Source organism: Tripterygium wilfordii, chromosome 23 (genome assembly GCF_013401445.1).
Source record: "Tripterygium wilfordii isolate XIE 37 chromosome 23, ASM1340144v1, whole genome shotgun sequence".
In the NCBI taxonomy this organism is placed as follows: domain Eukaryota; kingdom Viridiplantae; phylum Streptophyta; class Magnoliopsida; order Celastrales; family Celastraceae; genus Tripterygium; species Tripterygium wilfordii.
In genome coordinates this window covers 5259332-5271289 of record NC_052254.1, presented here as the reverse complement: position 1 = coordinate 5271289, position 11958 = coordinate 5259332, and the positions used below count along the sequence as shown (strand labels likewise).

The 11958-nt window shown below is 36.7% G+C and overlaps 1 protein-coding gene across 4 annotated transcripts; it reads right to left on the bottom strand.

Annotated features, from left to right (window-relative positions):
* Positions 1–887: 887 nt before the first annotated feature.
* On the bottom strand, positions 888–7127 carry LOC119992480 (xylose isomerase-like). 4 transcript variants are annotated; one of them, XM_038839191.1, is made up of 21 exons: positions 6971–7127; positions 6557–6641; positions 6356–6460; positions 6099–6173; positions 5892–6021; positions 5711–5802; positions 5418–5468; positions 4455–4531; positions 4296–4350; positions 4114–4215; positions 3948–3999; positions 3812–3857; positions 3674–3729; positions 2876–2927; positions 2649–2728; positions 2444–2514; positions 2309–2349; positions 2036–2135; positions 1874–1945; positions 1715–1792; positions 888–1236 (listed from the first exon to the last, which is right to left on the bottom strand). In XM_038839191.1, the coding sequence occupies exons 2-21, from the start codon at positions 6623–6625 to the stop codon at positions 1201–1203; spliced, it is 1440 nt and encodes a 479-aa protein (XP_038695119.1). In that variant the 5' UTR covers positions 6626–6641; positions 6971–7127; the 3' UTR covers positions 888–1200. The 4 variants fall into 4 exon arrangements, with proteins under 4 accessions (XP_038695119.1, XP_038695120.1, XP_038695121.1 ...); XM_038839192.1 differs by having other exon boundaries at positions 7051–7112; XM_038839193.1 differs by having other exon boundaries at positions 7022–7069.
* Between the last annotated feature and the right edge of the window lie 4831 nt (positions 7128–11958).

Sequence of the window (11958 nt, the reverse complement as noted above, 5' to 3'; positions counted from 1 at the left end):
GGTTGATCTTGTTGTGACAAAACGGATGATTGATGCAACCGTTCCATTTAATGCTGTAAATTCTAATTTTATCAATTTGTCTGATGTGTTCTTTCTTCAAAACGGTGAGTATCAATGTTTAACTAAACGGTGTGCATCACATAACAATCCAGAAACTCTTCTGACTAAAACTTCTGTTAGACTAACATTGAACCTGGTAAAATATTCGCACCAAAAACATCAACCCTAGCCGCGCCAAAGAGAAAGCTTCATGGACGATGGAGATGAAGACCTTGAAGGACTCCATGGACGACTTAGATATGAAGGCCTTGAAGGAGGAGATCTTATAATAGATCGGGAATTATAGGGTTTCAAAAGATGCACAGATATAATGAGTCATTGAGTTATGGTTGCCATAATTTAGGGACACTGCGGGATTTGCAAGCAATTTCAATGAATAATTAGTCAAAGAACAAAGTTGCCTTTCAGAAAGCAGGAAAGAAGCAGCAGAAAACTTCATAGTCGCACTGGTATGTAAAGTTTGTATGTTGTTGAACAAAACAACCACTGCAATGAAGAACAAAAAGAAGAGATTCCACAACGGGATTCAAGCAAAAATTGGGCAATGGGCATACATCAATTCACACTCCTCATAACATAATAAAAGGAAACATAAACGTAAAGGCAAAAAATTCTAGGGTTCAATATTTCAAAATCAATTCTAGGCATCGATATGAGATTGGGTCGTCTCCTGCCCTTGAAGTAGCACTAACAGGGTGGAAGTCCAGTATATAACATTAAATAAGGCTTCACTTGTGCATCAGAGAAGTGGGTTTTGATGTCTATTGAACTAAAATAAAGTTTACATGTCTATTAGCATGTAATGATACAGAATAAAAAGAATAATATGGAAACTTACTAGTAGGCTATATATAAGGATCAAGAACACCAAATCAATCGCCTACGTATCATCAAACAGCTTAAGATTACAGAACATTAAATACAGCCGATGCTCATATGCAGCGCATCTGCACATGCACACTTAGATGTTATGTTGAAGGACTTAAAGAAAGGGATAGCATGAATCTTCATCTTCGCATTTAACCTTAATGAGCGCGTATTATTTGTAAAATACTGTAACGTACTACTTCTGAGAATATAAAAGAAAAGGAAGAGGAAAAAGAAGAGTCGTCATAATTTAGCGCTACATGATATTATTCTCTATAGTGCAGACTGGAAAAACATCTCCGCTAGTTCCTGCAGAAAAAAACATGCAAAAGTTGTCAGATTACTTCATGTTTAATTTTATTCAAATTATCTTAAAGAAACCAAGAAAAATCTAAAATCCGGAGGATGATGTGTATATATAGTAAAAGCTTAAATTTAAGAAAAACAAATAAAAAGATCAACAGAGAATAAAGAGCAATTTAGTAGCTTTCATAAGCTCAAATGTTTTAAAATGCAGTAGCGTCATATATTGTTGAGACATATCATTAGTTATGTAACATTAAAATCCAGACTTTTTTTTTTCTTTCCATAATGAAACCACAAGGAAATAATACAATAAGTAGAATCAACAGCGGGAGATTTCAACGAACAACTTCTATGATATGCAATATACTTTGATGAGATGAAGGAAGAATACAATTTTGCTAACTAATAATGATTAGTATTTGGTAGTGATAAGCAGTGATTGTAAGGAGCTCCTAAATTTTAGAATATTTTATGAACTTACCTGTTTGGCAGAAGGAACCTTGGGTTCTCCCCACTCCATGGCTTTCTTCTCAAGAAAGTCAAAATCAGCCTTACCAGCCTGTTGGAAATTGCATTATTTGCATCAGCAGAAGCCTAAACTAACAGAAGAGAAGATCATGTTCATTGAAAGAGACATCACCTCAATTTGTTGCCCAATTTCAGAATCAAAGCTCTGATATCGCTTCCGCACAAGCTCTCCCAAAGAACCATCCTACATTTCCATTAAGAGCAAACATGATTTACTGTTAGAATTATGATACTTCACAGAAAATAAAACAAAAATGACGACATATTATGTCACCTCAATCAACTTTGCAGCATTTCTGAGACCACGGGCCAGGGTATCCATCCCAGAAATATGTGCAATGAACAAGTCTTCAACATCTGTACTCTCTCTTCGTCTGAAATATCAGAAAGTAAATATGGTCAACATATGAAACGAAAAAGGAAAAAAAAAAAACCCTGAAAAGGCAGTGAAACAAATTGATGTTCATGATAAATTGATGACAAATTGCATGATGTGTATTGAGCACAAGTTAATATTGCAACGGAATCAAGAAGGAGAGAAGCTGACAGTTTTGCATCAAAGTTGAATCCCCCAGGTGCCAAACCTCCCTGTAACAGGAGAAAGCGAAACCAGCCAATGAAATTCACCCACTAACACAAAGTCTACTAATTTCACAGGCAATTTATGATATCATATACATACATTTCTGATCACGCTTAGCATAACCAACGTTGCCTCTCCAATATCTGTGAGAAACTGGTCTGTATCCCAACCTGTGGTACTTACAAAAGCTCTGTATCACAATTCACAACTTCATATCCCATGGAATTTAATATTGAGATCACAAACCACCATAGAAGAATTGCAAAAGAGTCCAAAAGGCAAGGAATTAAATTAATATCCTTACCAATCTGAGGGTCGCCAGTGTTTGCATCAATGTTTCCTAGTAAACCATTGATTCTTGCAGTTTCGAGCTCATGATGGCAGCTGCAAAGAAACATGAGCTGCAAGTAGTCAGAATAAATTAACAAACTTAACATTCGTTGGATAATGTTTATTGCATTTTATATTGAATTGTTATATTAGAAGAGCATGAAATGCAGAATTTTCTTTTCCCTGAAAAAGGGGGCATACCTGTGTCCTGACAGGGTTGCATGGTTGCACTCAATATTGAGTTTAAATTCATCTGCAAAAAAAAAGTTCATTGTTATTTGTTGCGCCCAATTAAGATGGTTTATAAGTACACCCTATTCAGTTAGAAATAGTTTCACTTGTAAAATTGCTATAGAAATGCAAGATATACAACAGCATGAAAAACTGTCCATAAATAAGGGCCACAAGGGGTCTGTGGCAACCCTTTACCCACACAATGGGATCAAGCAAAATCAGGCACAGCGTCTGAGGGTAGCTCTTAACACATTCACTTTGGAGCAGAGGTCTCAAAACTCAAGTATTGATAAGGAAGTGATGGATTTGTACACAATATTTGGGAGCTTAAAACAAATCATGGGAGATGGTAGCGTATTTATTAAAACTTGTGTGGTAGAAGGAAAATTTCCATAGGCAAGTGAAAAACAGACATTCTATTCCGGTTCAAAGGTAAGCAACTCTCGTACACAAGACTTTCGCACTGGGTAGGGTTTGAAACAGGCAAGATGTACGCAGACTTTACCCTCCCATAATAAGTGGAGAGGTTGTTTCCAAGAATTGAACCTGTGATCTCTGTATTCCAGTTCAAAACTAGGATTATTTTGGAACAAGTTTCAATGAGAGCCTCAAATTTTCAGACAACTTTCTTTGGCGAATAAGAGTCTGCCGCAGTAAGTAAAATTTGAAGTGTTTGGTCATATTATACAACTGTGAGACATACTATTATAAGAACTCAAAGAAATAAAAACAACCTATAACAGTATAAGAGAAATATAAGCATACCTAGAAGGTCATACTTTCTCAAGAAATTAGCTGATGTTGCAGCGTCCCAGTCATACCTGATAAATAGTCATTCTACGTAAGCAACCCATGGGATTTAACGCTGTATAAGTAATTAGATAAATAGGTAACGAAGCATACTGATGTTTGGTGGGTTCTTGAGGTTTGGGCTCAATTAGAAGAGTTCCTAGAATACAGCAAAAAATTAGATTCCACAAATTCAGTATTACTTTCCGCCATGCTTTCCATATCATCATAAAGTAAAGATAAAAGATACCATTGAACCCAATCTTCTTCTTATGGGCAACAGCAGCTTGAAGAAACCTTGCCTGTAGGAAAGATAAAAAAAAAGAATAATAATTAATTTATTAGGTAGAGGCAATATAGAAGTAGTCTAGTAGCGAATGTACCAGAAAAGTTTAGTAGAATGCATGTAATCGTACCAGATGATCAAGCTCTCTTCCCATATCGGTGTTTAAAAGAGTCTGATAACCTTCACGACCGCCCCAAAAGACATAATTTTCTCCGCCTAAATAATGCGTGACCTGTAAAAAAGTGTTAAATGACACACAAAGACAACTGTCCAAATACACTAGGTTTATGGAATTCAGCTGCAGCCACCCACCTCCATAGCTTTCTTGACTTGAGCAGCAGCATATGCGAATACAGCTACTTCAGGACTGGAACCAATTGCTAAAATTTATCAGTCCATGTACAGAGTAACTTGATACATGTATAGATTAACCTCATAACGTATAGCATTCATAGAGGATCACTAAATCACCTGGTAGCAGCTCCATGCATGAAGCGAGGGTGCACAAACAACTGAGCTGTACCCCACAAAGGATGGATCTTGCTTCCCTGCAAACCGATATAATTCAAACGCTAGAAAATGTAGAGGAACCAATAACTCAGCAGCTGGGTAACATATAGGTCCTAGAATCTGATGTGAAACACAAAGGCGTCGACCACTTCGATTTCAAGGAAAATGACACAAAACAAGTCATCCAACATCCACGCATTCAATGCCCAACACAAGAAGGAAATGAAACATGGCACCAAATTCACATTCACATGACCTAGAAAACATCTTAGCAGTTTCTGCAGAATTTGGTGGAGATTCTTGAACCATGGAAGAAATTATTCTAGGGCCATGCTAAGAAAATGTGAGGAACAAAAATAAGAGTAACAAGTTTCCATATAGATATTCAATCTCCATCACTTATTAAGAATGCAAATCTTCCTCTTCTTTCACTAATTCAAGAACAAAGAGTATAATGTATAAACACCCGATAGAGTAAGTGGAAGAACCAAGTTATGGCTCAATATCTTTAATCTCCTTTCAAAATCTAATATCATTCAGTATTAATAATACTTTTGCAACCAACATGCTGTATTTTACTAAAACCAGGATGATGACAGGATATGTATTAGGGTCATATCTTCAAGGCTTTTTGACAGTTCCAATTTTAGATACCACTGAATTAACATAACAAATTAAGATGATGAAAAGCTTCAGCAATAATACTAGGGCAATTTTTCTTTAAAAAAAATTCAATTGATAATTTGATATAAATAACACAAACACCAAAAAAAAAAAGTCTTAGCAGCTGAGAAGTCTCTTTACTGAAGCCAACTCAGGGCAAGGGAAAATGTTATGAGACATGCAAAGTGTGACAGCTTGACCATTACTAAGTTCAAGTGCAAAAATTCAAGGATTTGGGACCATTAATCCATGTTATTTTACCTGAAGCTCCTTAGCAAGAGCCACCATTTCATCCAGGTTTGCATTAGACTCCTGCAACAAAAGTGTAAAACGCCAGTAAAGCAGTTATATCGAAAGGGCAAAAAAAAAGAAAAGAAAAGAAAGAAGAAGCATAAACAGCCATAGAGAAGCAAAATAAAATTTTCAAAACTTTAAAATGCTACAGCAAGCAACCATTTCACTTGTTTCACACTTTCTCATTGGTTATAATTTATGATATAATCTACCATTATAAAGATAGCAACAAATATTCATCAGTCTTTAAGATGATTTACCTCCAATGTATTGCCTTCAGGGGCAATGTCTCTGTCATGGAAACACCACTTATCAACTCCAAGCTTGTTAATAAACTCGAAATTAGCACGCACTGCATCATATATCAAGGAAAAAATATTATTATCTCCTATAAACTGAAAAATATGAGCATGGAGTGCAACTAAAAACAATCAAACTTACTTCTCCTTTTGGCCATTGCCAATGAGTTAGTCCCATCTTCCCATGGCCAAAACTTTGTAGCTGCACCAAAAGGATCACCACCGGTGCCACGAAATGTATGCCAAAATGCAACACTGAATCTCATCCAATCCTATGACCATTGACAATTTTGTCAGAAATCATCAAATCACATGATAAATGTAGATAAAGTAAAGTTCAGGCATGAACCTTCATTTTCTTCCCCAGAATCTCTTCTTCTGCATTATACCATTTGAACGATAGCGGGTTCTTGCTAGAAGGTCCCTGCACAAAATAAATAAATCACAATTTTATATGTGAAAAAAATAGAGAACTAATTTCCAAGCCTTGGCAAAAATTACTGGACATGTTGTAAAAGTAAACACAAATAAATAAAGTTTAAACATAATTGTGCAAGCGCTACATAATCAACCATTTCAAGGAAAATGGGCTGCAAACCAAAATACCTCATACTTAATTTTAGGAATGTCGGGAAAGAATTCTCCCTCCCATTCCCCTGAATCATTGCAATCGCTGCTAAGATCAGCGGGACATGTTTGTGAAGCACCAATCTGGAAGCAAGACAAACCAAAACACATCAAAATAAAAGGAAATCATCTAAAACAAGAAAAGATATATAAGCACACCGGAGATTTCTTAAGTTTTACCACTCCATAAGCGACCACATTTAAACAAAGCAGAAGTAATAATATCTTCCCACTCCTCATTTTGATCATCTCATTCAAATTAGCTCTGCAATATACAGCACAAAAGAACAAATTATAATTGATTATCAAAGAAAGGCATACACTTTCCCCTCTTACAGAGATAGATACACAATCAGTCTACTATCATCTCTCAAACAAAGTAACTAAGCACTACTTGAAGAAAACCCGATTCGCAGATCCCACATAACCCATCAATCAGAGGGAAAAAAAAAAGAAGAAGAACAAAGATACCCATCATCAAACCAGTGAAGACGACACTTATACGATACCAATCAATTTATGTTGACAGCCAACCAAAAACTCAATCATCGAAAAATCAAGCATCAATTTACAGTCGAAAGAAGAGAGACTTACAGAAGAAGATGGTAGCGAAAAAAAAACTAAACAAGCAGGAGTAGATGGTACCAGAGCGAGATTAAATATATCCAGAGAACCTGATTTGTAGGCGAAGATAATTACGAAATCAAAACTTTTCAAATCGACATTGACACTAACGAAATGATTTTGGATTAGGATTAGGATATGATATGGTTTACACGTGTTAACACTTAGTCTCGCGCTCACTATTTTCTACCGTATGTTTTTTCCATTTTACCCTTCCCCGTCTATGCAGTAGGTACGTTCTCGGACAGTGGCTAATTTGTCATTATGCAAAGAAAGGTTTACGGGCAGGAAGATTACTAGGAGAGATGACGTGGCTTCTCTAATTTTCTATTTTTGATTGCAACTTTATCCTTTTTTTATTTGAAAGTATTTTCTAAATAGGCTATTGTATTTTTACTGTAATGGAATTCCGTTTTAGTGAAAATATAATTATTTCCCTAAAACTGTTCAGACTTGCTATTTCTTATCATTATTTTTTACTTATTCATTTAATGAATTTTATCCTCAATTAATTGAATATATTGTTAGTGCTTTTCTCGAGATGCACAACAAAGGAGAATGAGGATTTGGCTGAGACGAAAACAAACCGAATCTTCCCGTGACATATGTTTGGGCCAACGTCAAAAATGGGCCACTATATATGGGCTGGTTTCCAATAATAATTAATTCAATGGGTCTTAAAGTAGGAGTTTTAGTAAATCAAAAAGCGAAAATGTCAAGTTGGTACTTGTTAGTGTATTTTTGGACATCTAGATCCAACAAAAACACATGAACATAAAAATACTTATGGAACAATCATTGATCTTTCTACCCCTAAGCTCTTTCTTCTCTTCCTTTTCTTTCTTCTTCGTATCTCTCTTTCTTCTGTTTCTCTTTCTTCTCGTCTCTCTCCCTCTCGATCTATTTTTTTGGCAATTGAAAGCTTATGAAGCTTTAGATCTATTGCTTATATTCTTCCTTTCTTTCATTTAGGTTTAGATGTTGGGTACATGATTTTTGTTCAGGATTTTCTTGAGTTTATGAGTTTTGGATCTGAAATAATTAATCTGTCAAGTTCTGTAAAATCATTCAGACATGTTCATGTTACTGTTTCATGATAAACAAAACCCTTGTCATATTTCTTACTAGAGCAAATGACCTTAAAAAAATACTCGATCTATAGTACATGGTTCTGCATCACGATACTGATATATTAACATGATAATGTAGGTAAATATTAGTCTAATATTAATTTTTGCAACAATAACATGATGATGTTACTGTTTGAAACAATAACATGAAAGAAAAAGTCTCAAATCCAGACGATTTAGATGACGGTTCACTACATCACCACTGCTGTTAGACTCCCCTCACTGAGACGCACAATGCCCAGCCATATTCTGTCCAAAACAACCACTGAAAAAGGGAGACCCGAAGCTGGACTATTTTGCTCGCGTAATGTTACTATCTGTAACATTGAAACAGTACCATGCGATCTCAAATCTGTAGTAATATTGAAACAGTAACATACGATCTCAGATCTGTACGATCTCATATCTCAGATCTAACAAGATGAAGATGAACACTAATAAAAATAAGAAGAGGAAGAAGAAGAAGAATAATAAGATAATGAAGAAGATGATTGTGGAGGTGCGATGGTGGTGGAGGAGTGCGATGGCGGTGGCAAAGATGGAGGTGGACAATGGCGGTGGTGGAGATGGAAGCAAACATGGCAATGGTGGAGATGGAGAGTAGATGTTTTAGATTGAGGGTTTTTTTAGATCTATGCCTATTGAAGAAGAAGGATAAATGTGGGATTATGTAATTATTAATTTTTAAAATAGGTACTTTTGTGGAAAAGAGGTACTTATATGACAAAGTGTTTTTTTTCTTTAACCTAAGTGTCTAACTTTCATAAAGTGGGCACTAATATGTCATTTTCTGAATCAAAGATGTTAAATATCCCAACTATCGTTTAACCAAAGTCGTCCCAAATTTAGGTTGCATTGTTACATAGGCATGCTGACATGGAATACGATGTTGATATGACACATTTGAAAATCAAATATTCCCTCTTCTCTTCCACTTTCATCTTCTCTCTCATATTTTTCTTTATGCACAAGTTTTTTGCCACACAAACATGTTATTACATTGTTTTTTGCCATTCACACCTGCAGTTACATTTGTTTTCAAAACAATGTAATTTTTAGAATAGACAAATATAACGTGGAGAAAAAAATAGTCCACAAATCAGTTAAGAATAATAAAGTAGATACATTATCTCAAAAGTATTTTCATTCAAATGATTGACAAGGTATTGTCTCAAAATATGCAAAAAAAAAAGAGTGAGAAAAAATTATATTGTTGTTGGAGGTGGCTGGAAACGTTGTTGGAGGTGACTAGATCCCCATATCAACAAAATACATTTTTTTAAAAAATAATGCAATTTCCTCGGATTCCCAAAATCTGGTAACAATCTGGCAGAAAAATAGGTGGAAAAGGTGTGTCTCATCGCTGGAGTCCAAATATCATCAAATATGAGGTCGATTGCCGGAGACGTCGTTATAGGTGGCCGAATCGATGCTATTTGTGTCGTGGTGACCTCTTCCTTTAGGTGCATTTTTTTCGACGATACAAGTGGCGATGGGTGGTGTGAAGGGTCGAAAAATTAATGTGGTGGTCGGGCGCTGTCGTTCGATGAGTCGACGACTTTAATCGATGACCGAACGAAAGAGTTACAATGGTGGTGGTTGTCTCTTGAGTGGGAGGGAGAAAATGAGAGAGAAAGGGGGAAAGAGAAGGAAGTGAGAGGATGTTTATATAGAGACAAAATATTGATGTGGAATCCTATGTGAAATGTCACATAAGAATATAAGATTGGGAAGGATTGGGGCAAAATTTGTTGGGGAATTTAGCACTATCGTTAATCCATTTTTTCGACGATATGAGTGGCGATGGGTGGTGTGGAGGTCGAAAAATTAATGTGGTTGTCGGGCGCTTCCGTTCGATGAGTCGACGACTCTGATTGGTGACCGAACGAAAGAGTTACAGTGGTGGTGGTTGTCTCGTGAGTGGGAGGGAGAAAATGAGAGAGAAAGGGGGAAAGAGAAAGAAGTGAGAGGATGTTTATATAGAGACAAAATATTCATGTGGAATCCTATGTGAAATGCCACACAAGAATATAAGATTGGGAAGGATTTGGGCAAAATTTATTGGGGAATTTAGCCCTACCGTTAATCCATTTTTCCGACGATATAAGTGGCGATGGGTGGTGTGGAGGGTCGAAAAATTAATATGGTGGTCGGGCGAGCACTTCCGTTCGATGAGTCGATGGCTCTGATCGGTGATCGAACGAAAGAGTTATAGTGGTAGTGGTTAGGGCTGGGACTTGGCCAGTTTTATCGGCCAATCGACCCATTATAGGTCAGTAGATAATCAACCATCAACCGACCTACGGAGTCGGGCCGATAAGATTAACAGACCCATGCAAAGGTGGGTCGGTTGATGGTTCCCAGGATGCTCAACCTTTGGTTGGCCGATAATATCGGCCAATCGACTATTAAATTAAATTACTAAATTCAGCTAAAAAACCCAATTCCATTACAATTACTTATTTAGAAAAGCCCAAACTAAATTGACCAGGCCTATAAGTCCAACCCACTTATACCGTATTACATTATTATCGTTATCAAATTGACAAATTCAATCAAAGCCATAGCCCTAGTTTCCAAACTTTCCTCTCCTTTCTGGCCTTTGCAACTGTGCCTCTTCCTCAAATCAGTGAAAGAAATCACTCCTCCAGTCCTCCTTAATCCTCACGACTCACGAGTGACGACTCACTCTCATTGTCTCACATCGGTCACTCCTCATCCTCAATCTCAGTCCACAGAAGTCAGAAATCTCTCCTCAACCTCATCTCATCTCCTTTCCTGAAGGTTGAATTGAAGAAACCTTCTTCATCGAGCTTGGCGAAGAGCTGAGGTTTCAGTTTCTATTTTAGACTTTCAGACAATTATAGGTAATATCTCGGTGCTCTCTATTGCTCTCATAGTCTCTCACTCTCTCTGATTTCTCTCTTGTATAATTGTATTTCTTTTTTTTATTCACTTTTGTTTTAGGATGTTTCTGTGCAAGGCATTTGCAATTGCAACTTTGAGCATGCCGATTTGACAAACGCATTTCGTTGTTATATGTGTTGATGAATTGTTAATGGCTTAATAATTTTATATTGTAAACAGTTTTTTTTTCATTGTAACTTCACTTTTGCGTTATAGAGTTCATGAAACATGAATATTTGCACCTTGTGTTGCCATACAACTGAGCTAAGTTGGATTAAATACTATTATGTTATTGCATTTTGTCTACTGGTCTAGTGTCCTACATTGCATTGACGAATTTCTGCTAGACTACACTGCATTCTGCATTTATGCTAGAGTTAGATTGATACTGCTGCTTACTGCACTGCATTCTGTACTACTGCACTACATTCTGGCATTATGAATTTCAGCTTTTTGAATTCTAAGTTTCTTTTATATTTTGGCTCACTTATAGAATGACGAAGTGACAACCTAGACTTGATCATAGCTCAACCTCACATCCACTGCCTCCACCTCCACCTCCACCCCCACCTCCACCTCCACCACCTCAACCTTCGCAAGGTCCTCCTCAGTCTCAAGTGAGTGTGACTCAACCAACACAACAAAATTTTAAGCCGGGGAAGAAGACGTCTGAAGTGTGGAAACACTTCAGTTATAAGACGAATGAAGATGGCTCATATGTTTTCCCGGTGATGGCAGTTTGCAATTATTGCAAGACCAAGGAGTATCCTTATGGGTCAAAGAGCTATGGCACAACTAATATGAGGAATCATGTGTTCAATTCTTACTCGGAATCACCAGTGAGGAAGGACAAGGGTGATCCTAAGCAACCATTGTTGGCAAATAACCCCAAAGGTGAGCTTGTTCCTTTGCACTACAACA

What these genes read in the sequence shown, in the direction of transcription:
- LOC119992480 (XM_038839190.1), bottom strand. Translation starts at nt 6,808, where the DNA reads ATGGGTTATGTGGGATCTGCGAATCGGGTTTTCTTCAA. An exon ending in ATGCATGGAGCTGCTACCAG is followed by an intron (nt 4,351 to 4,454) that starts GTGATTTAGTGA and finishes AATTGGTTCCAG; the next exon opens with TCCTGAAGTAGCTGTATTCG. An exon ending in GAAGAAGATTGGGTTCAATG is followed by an intron (nt 3,858 to 3,947) that starts GTATCTTTTATC and finishes GCTGTATTCTAG; the next exon opens with GAACTCTTCTAATTGAGCCC.